The sequence below is a fragment of the Tympanuchus pallidicinctus genome, unplaced genomic scaffold (genome assembly GCF_026119805.1).
Source record: "Tympanuchus pallidicinctus isolate F22 unplaced genomic scaffold, pur_lepc_1.0 scaffold43, whole genome shotgun sequence".
Lineage (NCBI taxonomy): Eukaryota > Metazoa > Chordata > Aves > Galliformes > Phasianidae > Tympanuchus > Tympanuchus pallidicinctus.
This window is the reverse complement of record NW_026294762.1, coordinates 1-24508: the sequence shown is the minus strand read 5'-3', so window position 1 is coordinate 24508 and position 24508 is coordinate 1. Positions and strand designations below refer to the sequence as shown.

General features: G+C 61.3%; 1 protein-coding gene across 6 annotated transcripts in view; it reads right to left on the bottom strand.

The window, feature by feature from the left end:
• The window catches only part of NFIC (nuclear factor I C), a 36920-nt gene extending 12855 nt beyond the window's left edge, over positions 1-24065 (bottom strand). For 3 of the 6 annotated variants that reach the window (XM_052702082.1, XM_052702083.1, XM_052702084.1), the window contains exons 1-2: positions 23875-24063; positions 8579-9110 (exon numbers count right to left, since the gene is read on the bottom strand). In XM_052702082.1, the coding sequence (XP_052558042.1) occupies positions 8579-9110; positions 23875-23904 (562 nt within the window). In that variant the 5' untranslated portion in view covers positions 23905-24063. Of the gene's footprint in view, positions 1-8578; positions 9111-10991; positions 11017-23874 lie in introns of those variants that run through there. The other 3 variants (XM_052702081.1, XM_052702080.1, XM_052702085.1) reach the window with 3 other exon arrangements.
• Positions 24066-24508: the final 443 nt, after the last annotated feature.

Here is a 24508-nt window from a genome sequence, read left to right as displayed (position 1 = left end):
TGGCCAACACAGCTCTTCCATCACCCCCAGAAACCCCTGAAGGCCCTTTGGTCATCCCAAGATGCCCCAAATGGCTCTTCCATCCCCCAAAATATCATCCATAGCCCTTTGGTCACCCCAAGACGTCCCAAACGGCTCTGTAACACTGCAGACTTTTGGTCACCCCACGATGCCCCCCTAAAAAACCTCACCGGTCACCCCAAGAGCTCTTCTCTCACAAAACACCTTCCTGAGGTCACCCCAAGACGCCCCCCGTGGCTCTTCCACCCCCAAAAGCGCCACCCAACCCCACGGGCTCGCTAAATCACCCCCCTCACCCCTCTGAACCCCCACAAGTCCTTCGCTCACCCGTCCCTTATCCCCCATTGGGGCACCCCAACCCACCGACCCCCTCCCTGCCCCCCCAAAGGCAAACCCCCGCACCCTCACGTCTCCAATTCTCCCATCGCTCAGGTTCTCCCACCCCCCATCAGGAGCCCCGTTATGGGGCTGGGGCCCCCCCGGCAGCCTGGGGCTGTGTGTGCCAGCACATTTCTGGCTGCCTCGCCGCGCCGTAGCGGCCGGCCAAGCTCTGTGCTCACCGCCATGTGACGGCTGCCTGCGGCCGGCCAACGCTCACTAAAATGGCGTGCCTTCCCCCCCCCGACCCCCCCACATCACCTAAAGGGGCTCAGGGGGTCCCCGCAGCCATCATTCAGCTCAGGTGCAACGGGGAGGTGTGGGCACCCCAAAGAGCTGCACCCCGAAGCATTACTGCTGTTGGGAACCCCCCCAAGTTTTTTCCTTTTGCATGGGGGGGGGGGGGCTGCAAGCAGGAATTATTGGGGGGGGGGTAACATGTAGGGCATGGGGTTAAGTGCCAGCGTTCCCCCCCACAGCGCTGTGCTGAGCCTGGGTGCCCAAACAGGTCGATGGCTCTTAAAAGTAGCAAAGTGTGCCCGTGGAAAGGGGGAGGAGGGGGGGGAGAAAGGGGGAGGGCAGGGGGGGCTGATAGGGGCTGCCTGGCAGCCTGGCGCTGTGCCACCCATTGAATTATGGCCTCCCCGGGTTGGCAGGGTGCCCCCACCCCATGGCACCGCCGCTTGGGAACGGCCCCCCCCCCCACAGCAATCCCCGCTGGGGCCTCACCACCCCAACTGGGGCTGTGCTCGGCAGGAGGGGGGGGTCCTTGCTGGATGGGCTCCCCCCGGGGCTGAGCCCTGGCTGTGTGCCCGAGTGCTGACGGTAACAGGGCACGGCGTTACTGGCAGCGGTGCGGGGGGAGATGCTTGGTGTGGGGGGGGCCGTGGGGGTCTGTGTGCCTCAGTTTCCCCAGGGTTAACAATCCCCCCCCCAATCCTTCCCTCTATGGCTGTGCAGCCCCCGCACCCCCTCACCCCTCCATCATAGGACCATCAGAGTGACCAGCCATGGGAAGCTGAGCTGGGGGCTGTGGGGTGCGATTTGGGACCCTCCCCCTTTACCCCTCCCCACCCCATCAGCACAGCTCTCCCCACTGCCCCATACACAGCTCCCCACACACAGCTCCCCATACAGAGACCCCCATACACAGACCCCCACACACAGCTCCCCATACAGAGACCCCCATACAGAGACCCCCATACACAGCTCCCCATACAGAGACCCCCATACAGAGACCCCCATACACAGCTCCCCACACACAGCTCCCCATACAGAGACCCCCACACACAGCTCCATACACACAGCTCCATACACACAGCTCCCCACACCCAGATCCCAGCCCCGTCCTGCTTGTGCAACCTCCCCTATGCAACCTCCCAGCACCCCAAAGCCCGGCTCAGCCTGGCTACCCCTGACCACCCCCCCCCCCCCCCCAGCCCCAACGCCCCCCATTCACACTGCGATGAGTTTGCCAGCCCTCAGCCCCCCCTGTAAACCCGAACAGGGGTTTGCTCGCTGCTCGGAGGTGGCTGGGCTGCCACGTTTGCTGGTTGCAGCCAGCTGGCCCAGGCGGGCTGTGAGCTCCGAGCTGCTGCTTGCTGTCCTCGGCCGACCCCGAGAGAGCGGAGACGGCGGCGGCGGCGCGGGGGGAACGGAGCCCCCCTCCAACACAGAGCTGGGCTGGTGCCAGAGCCGGGACAGATGGCAGGGGACAAAGGGACGGGAGGGGGGCGGTGGGTGATGCTGGCCCCCGCTCGTTGGATGGGACGGGGGGATGAGGAAGCGATGGGGCCCTGAGAGCTTCTCTAGGGGGTGGAAGGGATGGGGAGACCTGGGGGCACGGAGGTGCTGGCAGGAGGAGCTGGGATGTGGGATGGGAGGAAGGGGGAGAAGGGGGGAGAAAACGGGGGAAGGAAAAAAGAGAAAGGGAAGGAGAAAGGAGAAAGGGGAATAAGAGGGGGAAGGTAAGGAGAGAGGGGGGAAAAGAGGAAAGTAAAAGAAAACAGGGAAAGGGAAAGATGGAACTAAAAGGAAAAGAGAAGAAGGGAAAGGAAAAGAGAAAGGAAAAGAAAAGCATGAAAATGGAAGAAAAAGAGAAAGAGAAGAAGGAAAAGAAAAAGAGAAAGGAAAAAGAGAAAGAAAAAGAGAAAGAAAAGGAAAAAGAGAAAGAAAAGGAAAAAGAGAAAGAGAAAGAAAAGAAAAAGAAAAAGAAAAAGAAAAAGAAAAAGAAAAAGAAAAAGAAAAAGAAAAAGAAAAAGAAAAAGAAAAAGAAAAAGAAAAAGAAAAAGAAAAAGAAAAAGAAAAAGAAAAAGAAAAAAGAAAAAGAAAAAGAAAAAGAAAGAAAGAAAAAGAAAATAAGAAAGAAAAAGAGAAAGAAAAAAAGAGAAAGAAAAAGAAAGAAAAAGGGAATGAAAAAAAAGAAAGAAAAGTAAAGGAAAAAGGGAAAGGAAGAAAAAGGAATGGAAAAGAAAAAGGAAAAGGAAAGGCAAAAAAAAGAAAAAGAGGAAAAGAGAAAGAAAGAAAGAAAGAAAGAAAGAAAAAGGAAATAAAAGTGAAAAGGAAAAGAGAAAAACAGAGAAAGAAAGAAAAGGAATAAAAGAAAAACTGTAAAGGAATGAAGGAAAGAGAAGCAGGGAAAGAAGAAACAAAAGCAAAAAGAAGGAGAAGAAAGAATGAAATGAAGGAGGGAAGGAAGGACGGCAGTGACTGCACACAGCACTGAGGCACGGCACAACCCCAAAACACAGCCCTACAGCACGGCCCCACAGCATGGCACAGTCCTATAGCACTGCCCCACAGCATGGCACAACCCCACAGCAAGGCACAACCCCACAGCAAGGCACAACCCTACAGCATGGCACAACCCCACAGCATGGCACAACCCCACAGCAAGGCACAACCCCACAGCATGGCACAACCCTACAGCATGGCACAACCCCACAGCAAGGCACAACCCTACAGCATGGCACAACCCTACAGCATGGCACAACCCCACAGCAAGGCACAACCCCACAGCATGGCACAACCCTACAGCATGGCACAACCCCACAGCACAGCCCCACAGCATGGCACAACCCTACAGCATGGCACAACCCCACAGCATGGCACAACCCTACAGCACAACCCCACAGCATGGCACAACCCTACAGCATGGCACAACCCTACAGCACAGCCCCACAGCACGGCGCAGCCCCTCGCCACCCCAGTGCCCCCACAACACCCCACCATTCACCCCCCCCCCAGGCATTACTCCCCACAGGCACTATGGGAGCATCCCTATGGGGCTGTCGGGGACGCGGCCCCAGCTGTCGATGCCAGCCGGGCACGGGGGGCTCAGCGGCGTGCGCCCCCTCCCCATTGGCATCTGCCACCCCAGCTGTCCCCGCCAACGCGGCACGGAGCCGGGAATGCAGCCAGGATGGCAACGGCAGCCCTGGGGAGGGCAGAGCACTGGGCGCTGTGGGGGGACGGCGGGTGGCGGGGGGGTGGCAGGGGCTGGCGAGACGCAGCGCTCATCTTTTATTCACGGTGGGGAGAAGCCCCCTGCCCACCCTGCGCCTCGGGGATGCGCTGTTGGGTGCCGGGTGCTGAGCGCGGAGCAGCTCGTGACAGGAGTGACGCTGAGCTGGGGAAGCTCCGGAATGCATGGGGACAAGGGGATGTGAGGAGATGCGGGCATCGCCGGGGAAGCCCTGACCTCGCAAGGTCGGCATCGATCTGCAGAGCTCCGTGTGCCAACAGCACTGGGGAGGGGGGGCAGAGCGCGGCCCCTGCCTGCTGGGACACCTCGGGGGGGTGGCGCCGCAAGGGACGGAGCTCCTGGGGTCCAGCACACCCCCCATACACCCCACACGCTCCTCCATCCCACCCTTGTGTCCAACACACACCAGGAACCCAGCCCGCAGGGATTCTCTGATGGCTGATATCACTGCGCAGCGCTGGGGGCCAGTGGGGAGGGGGCCCTGCCCCATTGCCCTCATGGCTCTGCCCATCTCCAGGCCCCCCAAGCCCCAAATCCGTGGCTGCCAGGACAGCGCTGGGTGGGGTGGGGGTTCATCCACCCCTCTGCCCACAGGCACTCAGTGAGATGCGGGGCCTGAACGCTGCGTTCCCCATCCATCTCTCCAATCCCCCTCCCACCACTCCCCCCATAAATATTTGCAGGCGTGCTGGCGGTGATGCCCCATCCATCTGGCACGGCCCCCCCTGGCACGGGCAGCTCGGCCGGGCGCCCTGGCACGGCGTCCCCAGCAGATTGGTGCCATCTGCCTCACGCCGGGCTGGGGATGGGAGATAAGGGGCTGCCAGGCCCGGGGGGGGGGTGGAGGGGGCACGGCGTTGTGCCAAGGGGAGCACGGTGCCACCGCAGGGCTCGATGCCTGCACACCACCCCCCCGTACCCATCTGTTCGCCCCGCTGGGCTCAGCCAAAGGACACTGCTGGGGGAAGATCGCAGCGGGGCAGAGGTGGGGATGTGGCTGCGGGGTCCCCCCTCGCACCCTGAGCACCCCGGGAGTGGAGGGAGGGGAGGGGGGGGTCGTGCTGACCCCGTGCCCCCACCCAGTGGTTAGGGAGTGAGGGTGAGGGGATGTGGGGATGTATGGAGGGGGGCACTGGGATGTGCCAATGGGGGTGCGGGGGGGGTGAAGGGGTGGGGGGTAGGGACAGGGGCACTGGTACGTGGGTGCCAAGATGGAGGCAGTGGAGACGTAGGGGTGGGGATGCAGCAATGGGGCACTGGGATGGAGATGCAGGGATGAGGGTGATGGAGATGCGGGGCTGGGAGGAACCCCCTGCTTCTCCCCCCCCCCCCCTCCCTTCCCCCCCTGCCCAGGCTGCTGCTGTAGGGAGGAATCTCTCTGTAATGCTTCGAAGGTCCTGGCACAATCGACTGGGGAGATTGATTACCATTTTACTGCAATGCTTTTGACTTTCACCGGCGACCTCCGAGCTTCTCCCCCCTCCCCCCCCACCCCCCACCATTCCCCCCCACCCCTCCCCCCCCCTTCTGCTGCACACCCAGCCCTGGGCTGCAGCGCCAACCCCTCCCCCACTGCGGTGTGCAGAGCCCAGCCCTGCACCCAGCCCTGCGCTCAGCCTGCACCCAGCATGCAATCGCCCTGCACCCAGCGAGCACCCAGAGTGCACCCAACTTTGCAACAACCCCACAGCCACCCTGCAACCACCCTGCACCCAGCACTGCAGCTGCACTGCACCCAGCCAGCAGCAACCCTGCACCCAGCCTGCAATCGCCTGCACCCAACGTGCACCCAACCTTGCAATGACCCTGCGCTCAGCCTGCACCCAGCACAGCATCTGCTCTGCAGCCTGCAGCAGAACAACCCTGCACCTATCCAGCACTCAGCCTGCACTGAGCACTGCAGCTACCCTGCGACCACCCTTCCCCCATGCTGCAACCACCCTGCACCCAACGTGCACCCAGCATTGCAATGACTCTGCATCCAGCGTGATCCCAGCACTGCAATCGCCCTGCACCCAACCTGGAATCACCCTGCACACAGTGCACAGCCAGCATTGCAATCACCCTGCACCCAGCATTGCAATCACCCTGCACCCAGCACTGCAATCACCCTGCACCCACCTTGCAATCACCCTGCACCCAGCATTGCAATCACCCTGCACCCAGCATTGCAATCACCCTGCACCCACCTTGCAATCACCCTGCACCCAGCATTGCAATCACCCTGCACCCAGCATTGCAATCACCCTGCACCCACCTTGCAATCACCCTGCACCCAGCATTGCAATCACCCTGCACCCAGCATTGCAATCACCCTGCACCCAGCACTGCAATCATCCTGCACCCACCTTGCAATCACCCTGCACCCAGCATTGCAATCACCCTGCACCCAGCATTGCAATCACCCTGCACCCACCTTGCAATCACCCTGCACTTAGTGTGCACCCAGCATTGCAACAACCCTCTAACTGCCCTGCACCCACCCCATACCCAGCGCTGAGTCCACCCTGCACCCAGCCCTGCAGCAAGCACCCGGCACACCGTGGGGCTGCAGACAGCCCACGAGGAGCGGGGCACAGACCCCTGCCTCCCCCCCGCAACCCCCCATCCATGCCTCGGTTTCCCCACGTGCGCACGCGGGGTTCCTTCGGGCATCCCGCAGGCTCAGCGCCACCCCCTTGGCCCTGCTCTGCAGGGGCGGCTCGCTCCCCCTCCCCACGCAGGGAGGGCTGACCGTGGGGGTTCCTCCGCAGCCCCCCTCCCTCGCGTTGCCAGAGCAGCAGTTGGGAAATTGTGCTGACAGCAGCAAAAGGAGCGGGCGCGGGCGGGCGGCTGAGCCCACGTGCTCCAGCCCCATAGCGGGGGGCTGCGGGCAGCGGGTGGATGAAGGCCCCCCAACCTCCTTCTGCCTACAGCGAGGGGATGGGGGGGGAGGGGGGGGCGTCACAGATTGGGGTGTGCAAAGGTGGGGAGGAGCGTGCAAAGCGGGGAAGGAGTGGAAGCGTGCAGCAAAAATGTGGGAGCGTGCAGGATTGACTGCAAAGGATCGCGCAGGGCTGTGCAAGAGATGCACACAGATGCACACAGATGCACACAGATGCACGCAGGACTGAGCGTGCAAAAGCCCAGGAAAGGATCGTGCAGAACCCCGCACAAACAGCTGCGCAGGACTGCAGACAAGTGCAGGACTGAGGGTGCAGCAGCGTGCAGGAAAATGCAGCCTTGTGCAGGATTGAGTGTGCGGCAGCAAGTCCACGGGGACCCCCACCCCCCCCAGCGTGTGCCCCCCACGCCCCTCCTTGCCCCATTTCCCTGCTGCACCCTGCTGACCCCTCCAGCACAGAGCAGAGGGCGCACGATGGGGCCGAGAGCACAGCAGCACCCAAAGGTCCGCCCCACCGTCCCCAGTCCCCCTTAACCACGGCGCAGAGCGACCTTAACAGAGAAAGTGAGCCGCTGCCAGGGCCTTATCAGGGAGTATTTACAGCCGCCGTGTTCCCAATTAGACATCAGGTGACTGCGGCTGCTGGGGACCCAGACGTTGGGGTCAAGGTCACGGGTTGGGGGTGGCAGAGGGGCGGCTGCTTCCCTTGGGGACAAGGGGATCGCATGGCCGCCGGGAGCCCCCAGCACCCTACACAGGGTCACCCATCGGGGTTTTGTCCGCACCCCGGTTGGCCGCGAGCTGCCCAAAGCCATCCCCGTTTGGTGACCCCCGTGTGGTGGGGGCTGCGGGGCGCACGTGACGCCAGTCAGACCGCGGTGGCTCCCGGGGGACCGAGGTGACACCCGGCACATCCGCCCGCGCCCGCCGTGATTTATGGCTCCGTCAATCCCCTTTGTTGGGATTACAGCCACCGGGTGCCCCCCTCGGTGTCATTATCCGTCCTTGGGCTGCAGCCAGAGCTGGGTGAGGAGCGGTCATAGACTGCAGAGGGGTAATGGGACACGTCCAGGGGTGGGGACGGGTCCTGGGGTGGGGATGGCCCTATGGAGGGATGGCCCTAGGGGGGGGGATGGGTCCTGGCAGCACAGCCTGGTGCTATGGGTCTCCTGCCTGCAGGATGCTCTGCAGAGATTCACTGGCAAGCCCTGATCTTCCTTGCTGCTCTGTTCCCACCCCGGGATGCAGAGGGATGTGGGTGACAACGGGATGCAGAGGGGATGTTGAGAAGCACGGGTGACATCGGGGAGCGTGGTGTCCCAGCAGTGAGACCCCTGCTCAGCCCCACAGATGATGCGCTCAGGGCCTCAGGTCCCTGCCAAAAGGACTCCACCCATTTGTCCCCCCATGTGCCTGCTGCCACTGGGGCCACATGTGCCAGCAGGGCTCCGGCTGGCGACGAGCCTGGATAGCACAGGAGCTGGCCTGAGGCAGGAGCTCTGCTCTCCTGGCATGCAAGGACAGTGGCTCGGGGGCCACTCTTGGCTACCAAGCCTGGGTGCTGCACCGTGCCTCAGTCACCCCATTTGGATCCCAAAGGCTTTGGGACGACCCATGTCAAAGCACACGGGGACACAACGTGCCACCCAACCACTGCCCTCAGAACCAGCAACGCCCCTCGGACTGGGATCGGAGTCAGATGGAGAAAAGGGGACGGTGGGGGACACCCGCTCGGGGTGGGAGCGATTGGAGCGCCGGGATCCTCTCTGCAAGGTCTGAAAGGGAAGGAAAGAGGGAAGGAACCCCCGTACCTCTCTCACGGACGAAATAGGCCAAGTAGAGGTCGAGCTCTTTGACGGAGACGCTGATGTGGTGGGGCTGGATGCAGAGGATGGGGTTGGTGCACTGGCCCGCCTTGACCAGCCGCTCGCCGTCGGTGCTCTCCAGAGGGATCCCTTTGAAGAGGATGACCATGACCAGGTCGAGCCTCCACACCTTGTCAGCCTGCCGCAGGCAGTCGATGCGGCGCATTTTGCCCTTCTGGTCGGGGTTGGAGAGGACGCAGCACGACGGCTTCTTGCCGGTGATGGAGAGCACGAAGTCCTCGCGGCACTCGGGCCGGATGTCTTTGCGCAGCTTGGCCAGGAGGCGCGAGGCCCATTTCTGCTTCACCTCGGGCTTCTCGCTCAGCAGCTCGTCCTTCACCGCCCGCTCCTCGTCCTTCGTCATCCTCTTCTCGTGCTTCTTGAAGTACTTGCGCTTGCGGGCCTGCAGGTTGAACCAGGTGTAGGCGAAGGCCCGCACGTGGGGGAGCAGCGCCTCGATGAAGGGGTGGAACTCATCCTGTGGGGCACAGAGACAGCGCGTCACCCCAGGGCCCCGGAACGCGACCCCAAACCCAACCTCATCCACTTGTAGGGCCACGATGGGGACAGGCCCCCAAACCCACCCCTGGCCACTTATGGGGCCAGGCCCAGTGTCCCTAAACCCAACCTTATCCACTTGTGGGGCCACACCGGGGTCAGACGTAGCGTCTCCAAATTCAACTGTAGAGCCCCATTGGGGCAGAACCGGTGTCCCAAACTTAATCCCAGCCACCTGCCGAGCACCAGTGGGGCAGACCTGGTGTCCCCAGACCTGCTCTTGGCCACATGTGGAGCCCCACCAAGGACGGATCTGGTGTCCCAAACCCAACCCCAGCCACTTGTGGGGCTCCAATAGGGACAAACTTAATGTCCCCAAACTCTCCCATGGCCACTTCTGAGGACAGACCCAGTGTCCTTAAACCCATCTTCAGCCACCTGTGGGGCTATGACAAGGACAGGCCTGGTGTCTCCAATCCAACCCTCGGCCTCTTGCAGGGCCATGCTTGGGACACACCAGATGTCCCCAAACCCCCCATGACCACTTGTGGGGCCACGCTGTGCCACGTCCCCATCCAGCCAGCACCCACAGGGCAGGGACATGGCACATGCCCACCACAGGGACAGGGACCCCAACACCACTGCGATGCCAAGGGGGGCACAGACATCACTCCCCGTCCCCATAAATCCTGCCCAGGGTGCAACGGAGCCACGGGGGCCACCCCACACCTCACCCAGATGCCAAGCATCTCCCAGCACCCGGGCCGCCGTGTGGTGTGGGCATGGGGCGGCACGGCGGGGCTCCCCCCGGCGCGAGGGAACTCCCCCCAGTTTGCCCCAGTTCTGGGCAGCCCGGCTGCTGGCGCGAGGCCCGGTGAGCAATGCGTGCTCTGACTGTCTTTTTCCATTTGGCTGCTGGACGAATCCGTCCCCGAAAGAAAACAAGGAAAGTGCATCCATCTCCACGGCCCCTCCTTCCCGCATCCGATTCTCCCAGTTCGGAAAAATCCGTGCTTGGGTTTGCATTGGGAACGGCCCCCAAATCCCAGCTGGGAGGCGGCAAAGCGCGGCCACCAAACCCTTCAAAAATCATCTCCTCCTCCCCTCATTTTCTTGCTTCCCTCCCGACTGCAATCGCAGCGACGAAAGGGCGAAGCAGAGCGCAGGGTCTCAGTGCAGCCGGGAGGAGCTGCGCCTCAGCCACCGCAGCCCTGTCCCCAAGCGACCTCACTGCTCCCTGCTCCAGCACGGAGCCCCATAGCAGCCCCACAGCAGCCCCACACCGGCCCCACTGCCCCAGCACTGCCCCCGCTGTCCCCCGACCCAGCACAGCCCACCAGCACAGCACCACCAACCCCAAAAGTCTCCCCAGTGCACAAACCCAATTATTTTCCAGCACAATCTCACCCTGGAAGCTGATGGCCCCTACTCCAGATCCACTTTTTTCCCCCTACCAACCCCAACAGCATTAGCACAGCTCTGGCCCTTCATAACCCATAAGGGATCCATCCTGTGCGTAGGATCCATCCCGCCCTTGGGATCACATCCCACCCGTAGGATCCCATCCCACTCACGGGATCACATCCCACCCACAGGACCCCTTCCTGCCCATGGGATCACATCCCACCCGTAGGATCCCATCCTGCCCATGGCAATCCTCCTGCTTGTAGGATCCATCCTGTCTACAGGATACACCCCGACCACAGGATTCCCATCCTGCTTACAGGATTCATCCTGCCCACAGAACCTCATCCACCCACAGGATCCCATCCTGCCCACAGGACTCATCCAGTCCCTAGGATCCCACTCTCCCCGCAGGACCCCATCCTGCCCATAGGACTCATCCTGCCCATGGACTCGCCCCTGCCGGCTGTTCCTGGGACGTCCGCAGCCCCGCGTGGCCGCAGGGTCTGGTTCCCTCCCCAGCAGCAGCCGCTAATTCACTGCAGCTGGGCAAGGGCTGGGCATGTGTCTTAAATCAGGGAAGAAGGTCAAAGAAAAGTAAGACAGGAGCCGAAAAAAGAAGCAGCAAGTTCCAAAAACAATACTTGGCCGGGGCGGTGGGCGGCCGATCTTCCTTGGTGGCCGGTTATCCAGGCAAGCCCTACAAATTGCTGCCATACCCCAGCCCTGCCAACACCCCGGGCAGGGGCAGCCGGAGGGCACTGGCGTTGTCCCACTGCAGGGACAGCAGGGAGGGAGCACTGTGAACGGGGACAGGGGACGCTCGGCGCCCTCCGGATGGTCCCACTGCAGGGTGACGACGGCCAGCGATCACCCCACAGCACCACGGCGGGATTAGGGCGAGCCGAGAGCCGGGCCCAAAGCCGATCAGCCCCGCGCCAACTTTCCCTCCCGCCCAGCTTATCCCACACGGGGATGCTGCATCCAGCTAAGCTGCTTTAGCGGGGCCAGGCGGGGGCACAGGGACAGCCGGGGGGACGCCGCGCCTGGGGACAGCCAAGGCTCACTGCCGTCCCAGCAGGGAGCTGCGCCCCCGTGGCACCCGGGACAGTTTGGGGACACCGTGGTTGTGGTTCCCGGGTCCCCGCTGCTTGATGTTGGGGACCCCCAGGGTCACCCTGAAGCCCGCCGCCTCACAGCGGCACGACGCAGCGCCGGCACGGGGCTGGTTAACTTTTTCCCCTGTTGTTTTTCATTTGCTGGGCTGGGAAGCAGAGACATGCTGCAATACCACAGACAAGGCTGTTCTCAGGGCATTTCCGGCCGGGAATCTGGCAGCAGAGTCTGTTCTTGGGGCCCTTCCAGCCCGGGCTTGTAAAGCCCCGCAACCCGAGGAGGAGCCGCCCGCGTCGGGGTGCTGCTGGCACCGGGGTGCTGCCGGCACCAGGCCCCCCCCACACTGCCCTTCCAGGCAGGGGAGTGTTTGCAGGAAGGGGAAACCGAGGCAAGGCAAACCTTGGCTCCATCCCAGTGCCCATCTGGGATGCATGGATAGACGGGTGGACGGATGGACAGATGGATGGATGCCCTGTGTGGTGCTGGGCAGGCCGTGTTGGGATGAGCAGCACAGCGAGGAGCCTCCCGCCCTGGAGAAAGAGGGGGATGCACTGTGCCACCCAGGGATGTGTCGGGGGGGGGGGGGGGGGCTTCCTGCACATGGGAAAGGTGGGCAATTCTGTGCCACACGCCAAGCACTGGGCATCACAGCCCGGGGATCACAGGCACTGCGGGATGGGCACCAGAGCACAAGAACGATGGCACGAGCAGCACTGGCACCTCGGCACAGGATGCACCATGGCACAGGATGCACCATGGCACAGGATGCACCATGGCACAGGATGCACCATGGCACAGGATGCACCATGGCACGGGCACTGATGGCACGGGCACCACGGCACGTGTGCTGCAGCACCAGCACTACAGCATGGGTATCACGGCACGGGCGCTGTGGCACAGGTTCCGTGGCACGACGGCATCACAGCACGGCGACCTGAGGATCCCTTGCACGAGCACCTCGTCCAAACAGGTTGAGCTCTGTGAGCTCTGAATTTTCCAATGGAAAAAAAAAAAAAAAAAAAAGCACCAAAACCCCACGTTTCCTCAGGAAATTCCCGAGCAGTTTGCATGGGGGGGAGGAGGAGGAGGAGTTGGGGACGGGAGTGACGGTGACGGCGGGTCACCCATCGCGGCGCGGGACGCGCAGGCAGCACCTCGGCCCCGCGCAGACCACACAGGGTTGGTGTTATTAAAGGATGCTCAGCCTCTCCGCCAGCCAACCACACACCTCAAAAACGCTGCCGGCTCTGCGGCTGCCAGCTCCCCATCCCCGCGGCCGGACGAGCCCAGGCAGGGGCTGGCATGCTGCGCTCTGCGCCGTGCCCTGCAGGAACCCCGCTGCGAGCAGGGGATGCACCAACGCTCCCCTATTCCCCAAAATCCCAGTCGTGGCTGCCTGCAAACCCACGGTGCAGATGGGGAGATGCTCCCTGCGCTCGCCCTGCTGTTGGTTTCCCCACGAACGCGCGGCGAGGCCTCCGGTAGCCGCTTATTAACTGTTCACAGCAACGGCGCTCGGTAATAAGTTAACCTGGTAATGAGACCTGTTGCTGAGACAGATGCAAATGATTTGAAAGTGCTCATTAGAGTGCATTGAAGGAAGGCACTTAGTCCCTGAAATGCACCCAACCTTTCTCGGGGCCGTCCCTGCAACGTATTAGAGCCCATTTTACAATAATTGCTCCAGAGGAGGAAATCTATTTGGATTCATCATCAAGTATTTATTAATGAGAGCTTATTCATAATTTTTGCTGCTCTCCGGCACGGTGCAGCAGAGCTTCCCGGCCGGCTCTGCAGGTCCTGGTGCAGGTGAGCGGCCGGGAGGGAAACTGAGGCACGCTGGATGCTGTGTGCTGCACCAACCAACGCCCAAAGCATCTTCAGAACCAAACCAGAGGAGAGACAAAGGCTGCACGCGTTTGCCAAGCGGGGCCAGCGGGTGGGGAAGAGCTGGATGCTCTGAGATGGCGCAGGCAGGGGGGTTCCCCATGCAGTGCACCCCGAAATCAGCCCCAAAGAGGATGCAGGATGGGCGTGTGGTGCAAGCAGGGCCACGGGACAGCGGCGGACACGAGCAGCGCCTCCCTGAGCTTGAGGACAAAGGGAGCCCCTCACTGCCACCCCAAGCAGGGGCTGGGACACAGAGCTCGGTGGGGATGGAACGCGCCGTGCCGGAGGTGCCTGGGGGCAGAACACGCTGTGACAGCCGCTCTGTCCCCGGCTCTCCCTGCTTTGGGGTGGGGACGACCCGGCCCCGTGCTTGCAAAACGCTCACAGCCCACGCCGGGGCTGCAGGAGGACGCAGCTCCCAGCAGCGCCCTGTGCCCGTGCAGAGCTCCGTCCCTGCTCTGGTGGCACCACGTAGGCACGGCACAAAGGTGGGAGCGCGCACACCGCGGGGTCGGGATGCACCCAGCATCCCAAGGGCAGGATGGATTCAGCCAGGATGGATTCAGCCAGGATGGATTCAGCCAGGATGGACACACGGACAACGAAAGCCACAAAACGCTCCATCAACCACCTCAACCGAACAGCAGCGCGCAGACACCAGCGCAGGCAGGGATGCTGTGGGTGGGATACCAGCATCCCCAAACCTGCTATATGCTAACCCCAACACGTGCTAACCCCGTGGCACCCCAGCACCCCATTCCTTAACCCCAAACGCCCCACTGCCTCCTTTGAAGCCCATACCCCCCCCCCAGGGCTGCAGCAGCCCCCGAGCGATGCCGGTGCTCGCGCCTACGTGCTGGGGCGGGCGGCGATGCCGGCGCAGGTGCTGTGGGGCCGGGAGCTTCCCTGGGTCACGGGAGGCCAAGGCAGCAGCAAACTTGCCAGTTGCTTTGGAAAACAGCAGGAAGAAAAGCAGCTCTCTTTGCAGCCCCGGGCTCAGGTGCCAGCACTGCACGGACGTGCGCCAAGCGGAGCAGCCCCAGGTGTCCCCGTACCCCCAGGTACCCCCAGGTGCCACCCCCGAGGGGTGAGGGAGCAAAGAGCTCAGCCACATCCCTGCCCCTAAGGATGAGGATGGGGAAACTGAGGCATGGCACCCGCAAGGGACGGGCAGTGGGGACGCACCAAGGAAATGCATTCCCCCCCCTCTCCCCCCCCATCCTCAGAAGTGTCCCGTGGACGCCAGCTCTGCAGCCACGTGGCTTCCCAGCCAACCCCCCCCTCCCCGCCCCCGTCCCTGGAGCTGAGACGAAGGGAAATGTTTGATGGAACTGGAAAAATAAAAAGAAGAAGAAAAAAAAAAAAAAAAAGCATTGCCAACGAGCCTGCCAGCTCCTCCACCCGGCCCTGCGTCAGCTGGGGCAGCGCTGGACCCCCCCGGGCCCCCCCAGGATGTGACACGGGGATGGAGGCTGTGTGCAGACAGGCCAGCATTGCTGCCTGACACAGGGAAACTGAGGCAGGAGGGACTGAGCGCTGGCACTGGGAGCGCTGGCAGCAGTGCCCCCCCAGTATCCCGTGCCCCCCCCCCCCCTCCCCGGGCAGCGTGGGGCTCTCAGCCCAGCTTTAGCCCCTGACGCAGGAGGTTTTATTTCCCTCCCACTGTATTTTTAGCCCTTCTTGCTCCCTCCTGGCCTTTCCAAGGGGGATTAATTCCCTCCTCTCCCACCCCGATAAAGGTATGGAGGTGCCAAGGGGGTCCCCAACTCCCTCACATGGATGCCCACACCGCGAGGGCCCTATGCCCCCCCACACATCACCGCACATCCAAAGGGTGCAACCCCCCCCCTCAGCTCCATCACACTCAGCTCAACACCTGCCCCTCCCTGGGGTGCCCACAGTGTGCCCCCCCCCCCAGCCTCGTGCTGGCAGCCTGTCACTGCTTAAAAATAACCCCGGCCTTTCGCGGCGCGGCCGGCGACCTCGCAGGAGGATTGGCCGCGGTGAAGAGTTCACGGCCCCCCGGCCCCCCCTCCCAGTGCCTGTGTCCCATCTGGCCACGCTCAGCTCCAGCTCCTGCGTGTCACGCCAGGGGTTGGGGACGCAGTCCTGCTTGGAGACAGGGCTGGGAGGGGCGCAAAGGTGCGTGGAGATGGGGAAACTGAGGCACGGCGCTCCGTAAAATCTTCCCTCCAGGGGCAGAAGGCACCGATGGCTCCTCAGCGCCCAGCACACCGCTGTCACCACTAAGTGACACTGCCACACCACAGTGCCAGCCTGCCTCGTGACGGGGCATCCACGGGCCACCAGCACTGGGCCCCTTGCCCAGCCTGGCCCCAATCCATCACCCGCAGGAGTCCGAGGTCCCCGAGCGGGGCCAACGTCCCCGTCACCCGCTGCTGTGCCCAAGGGAAGGAAACCCACGTGGGCTGGGCGTCCCCAAGCACCACGGCCCTGCGATGGCGTGGGGCAGTGCTGCCCCAGTGCGGGGCTTTGGGAACCCCGCGCTGATGGCACTGCGGCGCTGCACGCCCCCCACCCCCACCATTCCCACTCCACCACCGCAGGGCGAGGAGCTCGCGAGCGCGTCCCGCTTTCCTCCGGCGGCACCTCAGGATGCGATGCAGTCATCGCTAATGCATCTGGACTCATTTATGGGGATGAGAAAATGTTTCCAGGTTTCCCACAAAGTCCCATTAAGATCCCAGTACGGCTCTCTATTTTTAGTGCCCCGCATCGACAACGCCTTTCCGAGCCACCCCGGCGCTCCGGCACCGCGGGGCACCCTCAGTGCCAGCACCCACTGCAGGGAGTGGGGCTGGGAATGGGGCCACGTGTGGGGTTGTGGGGATGCAGCCACATCTCTGTGTTCCCAAAGGAGCTGGATGCAAGGGGGAGCATGGCCCCACCCGACGAGGCAACCCGGGTGCTCCCAAAGGAGCTGAGTGCAGAGCACAGCCCCGTCCTGCAAACCAACCTGGGTGCTGCCATTTCTGGTGTACGGGGTTCTGCACAGCACCCACGGGTGCAGCCCTGCATCCCCCTGCAGGCGCCTTTTGCTCAGGAGCATCTGCACAGCTACACCTAGCAGGAAACAGATGGAGAAAGGTGCTCTGCAATGGGGCTGGGGACGCAGCCTCCGTGCACAGCCATGGGTGCAGGACCCCCGCAAGCACTGCGTTCCCCACAGCTCGCCCCATTCTGGGGAGCTGCTGGCAGAGCCAAAGCGATGCAGCAGCGCTGCACACATCTAGGGCTGAGGGCTATCTATCTATAGCCATGACCTCAGCGGGAGCCCTGCTCCTTCCCTTATGGGTCCGGCACGGCCCAGACCTGGTAAAGAGATTACGCCGCCGCAGCGCTGAGCTTTTATCCCTCTCTGTGCTCACTGCACCGTGGGTTTTCAATTTCAAAGGCTGCACACACTCACAGAGGACCATTCCCAACAGCAGAATGGGCTGCAAGGCACCGGGTGACCCCAGGACACCCCGCAGCCAAAACGTGCTGCTCGGGGTAGCTGAGCAGAGGGGAATTTCCCCACCTTTTTTCCCCCCTTCTTTTTTTCCATCCGACGACGACTCGCTCCTTGCCTCGTGCAATTAAGAGAAATTTGTTTAACAAACTCTCCGGGAAGGCGGCGGGGTGGCTCGCTGCCAGCAGCTCTGCTCACACAGGCCCCGCTTCTCTGCCCCCGGAGACTTTGATCTGAAAAATCAGGGGAGGAAGAGGAGCGGTTCCCCTTCAGCCACACGGGGCTTTGGGGTGACCCCACGGGGCACCGCGGGGACGCAGCGCCGACACGGGGACGGCCGCAACGATGCCAGGGCGCACGTGCACACCCACACGCACCCACACACTTCCAGCATCCTCGCTGGCTCCCGGCTTCTCCTCCTCCTGCGATGCCATTTCCATCCAAAACCCTTTACTCTGCACTTTTTCCCCTCATTGGTATTCACGCCGCGCGCCCGCCCGTCCTGGCGCACAGGTTACCAAAGGAGATTTCGCGGCTCGCCTTACGCCGCTCGCCGTCTCACTTTCCCCAAAGCACGGGGGACTGCAGGGACACAGCGCCAACCCAGGGACAGAGCCGGGGAGGTTTGGGGCACCCAAAGAGGAGCCCCCGGCGCAGGGAGCGGCGCCTCTCGGTTTGGGGAAGAAAGGAAACGTCTGGGTGGAAAATCAACATTTCTCTCCCTCTCTTTTCTTTCTTTCTTTTTCTCTCTCTCTCTCTCTTTTTTTTTTTTTTTTCCTTTGAAAGTAAAAATATTTCTTGGGTTTTGGTGATCAGAAACATGTTGGGGGTTTTTTTTGGACGGCGGCCGCTCGAATAGCGCTCTCTCGGCACAGAGGGGCCCTTCGCAAGGAGAGCAGAAAACGTCTTAAAAAACAAAACACGAGCCCCTTTTTCTGCAAAAAAATAAGAAAACCCCACAAAGCCGAGGGGTCAGCGGGAGGGCTGGGTGCCGGCTCCGCAGCCGGGAGGGGAATGCCCAGCTCAGAGCCGGGGATTTTGCCCAAAACGCCGATTACGGACGGCTGCTGGCAGGTGACGGGCGGATTAATGCGCTTTGAAAGCAGCGGCGAGTTAACTGAGAAATCAATCCTTGGCACGGCCCGCCCCGCGCTCCCCGCACCTGGGCAGCGGGATCCTTTCCCAGCTCCTCGCCAGGACTTGGGAAGCACAGGGGCTTGGCGGCGGTGCAGGGCGCTGGGTGCCGGCCAAGCTGGCACGGCGCGGCGCGGCCGCGGGGGATGCCTGCCCGGGGCCGACGTGACGGATGGCGAGGTGGCCGCGTGCCTGCTGCAAGCTGGGACCCAGCAGAGGGATGCCTGCGGGGACCCCCGTGGCTCCATCCTCCGCTCCGTCCCCCCTCCCGCCCCCAGAGGGGCTCAGCTTTTTCCTGGCGCGCATTCGAAGCGCGCAAACCGGACCCCAGCAGGGCACCTCCACCCAACCGCCGTGCGCACGCGGCGTCTCGGGTTCCCCTCTGGGATGTCACCCAGCACTGGTGACGCCACGCACTGCTGGCCCTACCCAGCAAAACTGAAGCACCAACACGGCTCTGACGGGCCTGCTGCACCCCACGGGAGAAACCCCAAACTCACGGCTCCCCAGTATTTAAACTGCACCAACACGCTGCTCACAGGGTCGTGCCTGTGGCCCTCGGCCTGGCTGCAGGGATGGGGCACACGTGTCCCTCTGTCTCCCAGGCATTCAGATTCATGGCGAGACCCAACAGCCCGTCTGTTCTTCCCATGCAGGGAGACCCACAGCACCGACACCATCACCTTCCCCACGGCTCTGCACCAAGCACTGGGGTCCTGGCACTGGGCACAGCGAGCAAGCTGGGCACACCGTGCTCAGTGCCACCCTGGGCTGTGCCACCACCACCATCCAGGCAGGGGACATTGTGCTCCGCTTTGTGCCCAGGTGCACAAGCCACGCATCAATGCTAAATGGCACAGAGGGGTGGGCATCCATTTAATTCACAGCACTGGGCACCCAGGGGTGCTCCTTTGCCACTGCGGAATCACACCAGGGCTGCACCAAAGGGAACCGAGGGAATGCGGCCAGGGTGCAGGGAGAAAAAGCTCTGAGGTGGAGGATGAGAGCATCCTCGCTGGGCAGCGCAGGGAGGGAAAAGGCAACGCACGGAGCGATTCCCTGCTCACATCAGGCTTTGTTCCTCGCGGCTCTGCACACTTTGGGCTCCTGGAGGAGGAGAAAGGAGGGAGAATTACGGCCGGGCAGCACGGCGGCAAATTTATGGTGCGCAGCCCAAGTTCAAGGTGATGCCGCAGAGCTGAGGGCCTCATCCTGCCCTAACGAGCGCTCCTGTCCATAAATCGCATATAAGGAAAAAAAAATAATCAGGATCTATTTTTATCTATTTAAAATTAGGGAGGGCAGAAGCTGCGAGGTCCCGGCACGGCGGGCACAGCGCGGGGAAAGCCAGGCGCTCCCCAAGGTTGCACTTAAAGAACGGCCCCATTGTTTTTCCCAAACAATGCTCAGCAGATGGGAGAATTGAAAGTGTGTTGCAACCTTCCCTCACTCCCCCCCCCCCCCCCCCCCCAACCCCCCCCGCCATTCCCGGCGAGCGGCTCTGATGCTTTGGCAGCTGATCTGAGCTCCCGGCTGGAAACCAGTAAACCAGTTTGCCGCAGCTACTGGTGGAGGGGCGAGGCGCCGGCTGCACCGCGCTGCCATCCCCAAAATCCCAGGAACGGAGTCACCCCTGCTCCAAATCGGTTTCCACGGCACCTCCAGGTGCTCAGGGCAGCCACGTGCCCAAGCAGGCCGTGGTTCACGGCCCCACTGCGCCGTGGGGACGGCCTCACGGGCACACAAAGCCACAAGGAAAGGCCACGTGGCCACGCTGCTTATCGTGGCACTGCACCATGGTGGAGCCATGTGTCCCCGGTCACGAGGGGGGCACCTGGCGTGGGGAGCACCGCTGCCCCCACAGTACTGATGTCCCCAAATCAGAGCCAGGTGCACGGCCTCAGAAATCACAGCCCTGCAGGGACACATCAGAGCAAAACGTGGCACTGGGGCACAGCTGAGGGGAGAGGGCAGCAGGGTGAGCTCACCACGTTGCACCCCGCTGCTCCCCATCAGCTCCTGCCCCACGCTGCACGGTGCTGGGGGTCAGGATCCCAATGAAGGGACGCAACCGGGCTCTGGGATTGCACAGCGAGATGAGAAAACGTTGCTGCCGCACGTCCAACCTGCAAGCCTCCTGAGAATTTGGGAAAATCACCCCCTGCGGTGGGATGATGGGGACGCGATGGGTGCGCAGCACCGGGGCGACTTCAGGGTGCCAACAGCCGGACCCCCCCTCGCACACAGCCCTTGGCTGTGATGCCGCTGCCGCTTCCCTGCTAATCTGGGCAGCTCCGTCTTGATTTCCTGCCCGGTCCCTGAGAGGGGACAGAGGTGAGCAGGGGGAAGGGGAGGAAGTCCCTAAGCAGGGACAGACAGCTGAGCGGGGCACAATGTTACCCTCCTGCCACGGCCCCGGCCAGCAGCGCGTCACGGCCGCCGCCTATGCCAGGGTTATTTTGGTGCCGTGGGGCTGAGGATGGGACGGAGCTGCCCAAGCAGGGCTGAGAGCGGCCACCGCGGGCCGGAGGGATGCGGGGACACGGGAGGATGGCGGCGGCGGCCGGGGAAGATGCACGAAGCCAAGGGCAGGGCGGCTCCCGCGCACGTTCCAATGTATCCACATCACCATCCGCAGCTCCCCGGGCGCCCGCCACGCGAGTGGGGTGGGATTGGCGGGGCTGCGCTGCAGGAAAGGGGTCTGGAGGGCGCAGACCCCGACTGGGCCGGGTTCAGGCAGAGGATCTGATAGGAAAAAGGGGAGCTGCGGCCCGCCTGAAGCGAGCGGTTGGAAATTTGCCCCCTCCTCCCATGCGATGGGAACGGCAACAGTTTGGGGAGCGGACGCTGCCGGCCATGTGCTGCCCACATTGCTGAGCGCTGCCACACCGCAAAGCGGGGTCAGAACAGGGAGTGGGGATGGCATGGGGCAGCGGGAGAAGGAGAAAAGGGTACGAAAAGAGAGGGTGAGACGTGGAAAGAGAGAAGAGAGTGAAGGATAAAGAAGAGGGAAAAGTGAAGGTGTGAGAAGAGAGGGGAGAAGAGAGGGGAGAAGAGAGGGGAGAAGAGAGGGGAAAAGAGAGGGGAAAAGAGAGGGGAAAAGAGAGGGGAAAAGAGAGGGGAAAAGAGAGGGGAAAAGAGAGGGGAAAAGAGAGGGGAAAAGAGAGGGGAAAAGAGAGGGGAAAAGAGAGGGGAAAAGAGAGGGGAAAAGAGAGGGGAAAAGAGAGGGGAAAAGAGAGGGGAAAAGAGAGGGGAAAAGAGAGGGGAAAAGAGAGGGGAAAAGAGAGGGGAGGATAAAGAGAGGAAAAAAGAAAAGGAGGGGAAAAGAAAATGAGAAAAAAAAGTAAAAGGGAAAAGAAGATGTGAAAAAAAAAATAAAAAAAGAGAAAAGGAAAAGAAAAGAAAAAAAAGGGGGGGGGGAGAAAAGAAAAAAGAGAAGATGTAGAAAAGAGAGAAGGTAATTAAGGAAATGAAGAGAAAAAGAGAGAAGAAAAAAAAGGAAAGACAAAAGGGAGGGAAAAGAAAATAAAGGGAAAAGAAAACTAAAAAAAGGGAAATGATAAAAGAGAAAGTTAAAAAAAAAAAAAAAGGAGGGAAAAGAAGGAAAAGAAAATAAAGAGGGAAAAATGAGAAAATAAAGAAAAAAGGGAAAAGAGAAAAAAGAAAATAGAAAAAAGAGGGAGAAGAGAAAAAAAAAAGAAAAAAGGAGAAGATAAAATAAAGGGAGGGATGAGAATAAGAGGGAAAGGAAAATGAAGAGAATGCAGAACAGGAAAAAGAACAGAAAAGAAAGGAGAAAGAAAATAACAACAAAATATTAAAAAAAAAATGTATTTTTTTTTTTAAAAAGGCCAGAAGAAAAGAAAACAATCAGAATAGGAAGAGAGGGAAGAAAAAAGGCGGCTTGAGGTGTGAGCTGCGCCAAGTGCAGCCTGGAGCGCCGACAGCGGGGTCAACCGTGCAGCCCAGCCGTGCCGGACCACGTCCATATCGTGCCATATCACGTCCATATCGTGCCATATCACGTCCATATCGTGCCATATCACGTCCATATCACATCCATACTGTGCCATACCACGTCCACACTGTGCCATATCATGCCATACTACGTCCACGCCGTGCCATACCCACCTCCATGCCGTGCCCACACCATGCTGTGCCGTTCCCGTGCCATGCCAGCCCCGCAGCCTCTCCCCGCCATGGCACGGCCCGCAGTGATGCCCAGCCTGGGGGGCTCCTTCCCACTCCCCCACCTATGAGGGGCGCAGGGCTCGGGGGGCCCTCCTTGAGGACCACACTGCGCCCCCAGGCCCCCGTAAGGCCTGGCAGTGAGGCCCGCTCCTGCTCGACCCCACGGCGCCCAGCTGGGCCCGCCAGGCCCGATGCGGGGCTGCGACCCCAAAGCGTGGGCAGGGGGTGCTGCCAGCTGCACCACCCCATAAAAACACCCCTCTAAAAAACACCCAGCTGACAATGAACCCCAAAAGGGCCCCCCCCCAAAAAAACAGCCCCCCCCCCCCCCAAAAAAAAAAAACACCAACCAAAACCCCAAAGGCCTCAGCGAAGCCCGAAGGCCGGCGGGTGGGAGCGTGGCACAAGGCCGGAGCCGCGGGTGGCCGCCAGCAGGGAAGAGGTTACAGCAGCTTGGCAATTAAATAAATAGCATTAAATAAATAAGGACGGAGCAAAGGCGGCATGGCGGCCGCTTCCCCCCCCCCTTCCCCCCCCCCCCAGGCCCGATATGAAGGTTGGAGGGGGGTTCATTTTGGGGAGCCCCCCTCCCCTTGCAGCTCGCCAGGCCTCGCCATGGCCGCCCCTCAAGCGGGCCACGTCGGCGGCACCCGAGCTGCCACTGGTGCCCCTGTGTGCGGCCACGGCCACCACCAGACACACGGGGTGACCCCAAACCTGGGGGCTGGGACACAGCGGGGACCCCCAGATCCCCCCCGCGCAACCTGACGGCACGGCGCGGCCAGCCCGAAACTCGGAGCGCTTTGTGACCCCCCACGTCGCCTTGTGTGTCCCCCCCCCCCCTTCCCCAATTTCCTTCTGCACCCCACACGTCCCTGTGCCCCCTTCATTTCCCTGTGCCCCTCCATAGCTCTCCGTACCCCCTGCTCTTCCCTATGCCCCCCCTTCCTTCTGCCCCGTGAACATGTGCGGCCACGCTGCACACAGTGAAGCGGGGAGGGGGGGGGGGGGGGTGAAAGGAAAAAAACTTTCCCAGCACAGCGATCCCGCTGCCCCCCACCCTCCCTGCACCACCTCACAGCGTCCCCCCCCCAAAACCCCAAACCCCGACGGCGTCCCCAACGCCTCCACGCACAGCACAACAAAACCGCAGCGCAACCATGACCCCCCCCCCCCCCCCCCCGGAGCACCGAGCGGAGCAGAGGCAGCAAAACCCCCGAAACACCCTAAAAAACCCCAAAACAAGCAGTGCTGGGGGGGGGGGGGGGGGGTCAGAAAGCGACAGCAAAACGCGGTTCTCCGTGCACCGCTCGGCACAACCCGCCCTACGGCTGTTATTATTTTTATCACGGGGGGGGGGGTGGGGAGGGGGGGGGTGGAAGAGAGAAATGATTATTTTAATATTATCCGATATCTATATATATATATATTTTTTTTTTGCATCGGCAAGTGAGGAATAAAAGCTCTTTTAGATTCTGGGGTGGGGTGTTGGAGGGGGGGGGGGGGAGGTAAGGAATAAAGGAGGGGGGGGGGTTACCTGGGTCAGGCAGAGAGGAGACGAATACATCCCGAGCGGCGCTGGGAAAGTGGCTAATTGCAGAGCTGAGACTCGAGGCGTAAAAGTTACTGAGTCATTTCGGAGGCTGGAGCAGTCCGCGCGTTCTTTCTCTCCGGCGAAGCTCTGCGGGGCCCGGGGGGGGGCAAGGGAGCAAGGGGGGGCGGCCCCGAGCGGAGGGGGGGGGGCGAGGAGGAAATAAAAAGGGTCCGACTTGCAAAATGATAATAATAAAAATGCCAGAGGAAAAAAAAAAAAAAGTGGAAGATGGAAATAGAAAGGGATAAATAGAAAAGCGGGGGGGGGGGGGGAGGGGGGGGGAAGGGGGGAGGGAAAAACGGAAAAGTAAACGAGGGGAAAAAATGGGAAAGGAGGAAGGGAAAATGGGAAAGAAAAACGGGGGGGGAGTGGGAAAATAAAACGGGGGGGAATGGGAAAGTAAAAAGGGCAAAATGGAAGGGGAAAAAGGGGGGAAACGGAAAAGTGGGAAAACGTTACAATCAAAAGCAGCAAACGGGAGAACAAAAAGCCAAAAGTTGAAAAATAAAAAAGCCGAAGATTGAAAAACAAAAAGGAAAAAAAAAAAAAAAAAAATTGAAAAATAAAGCGCTCGCTT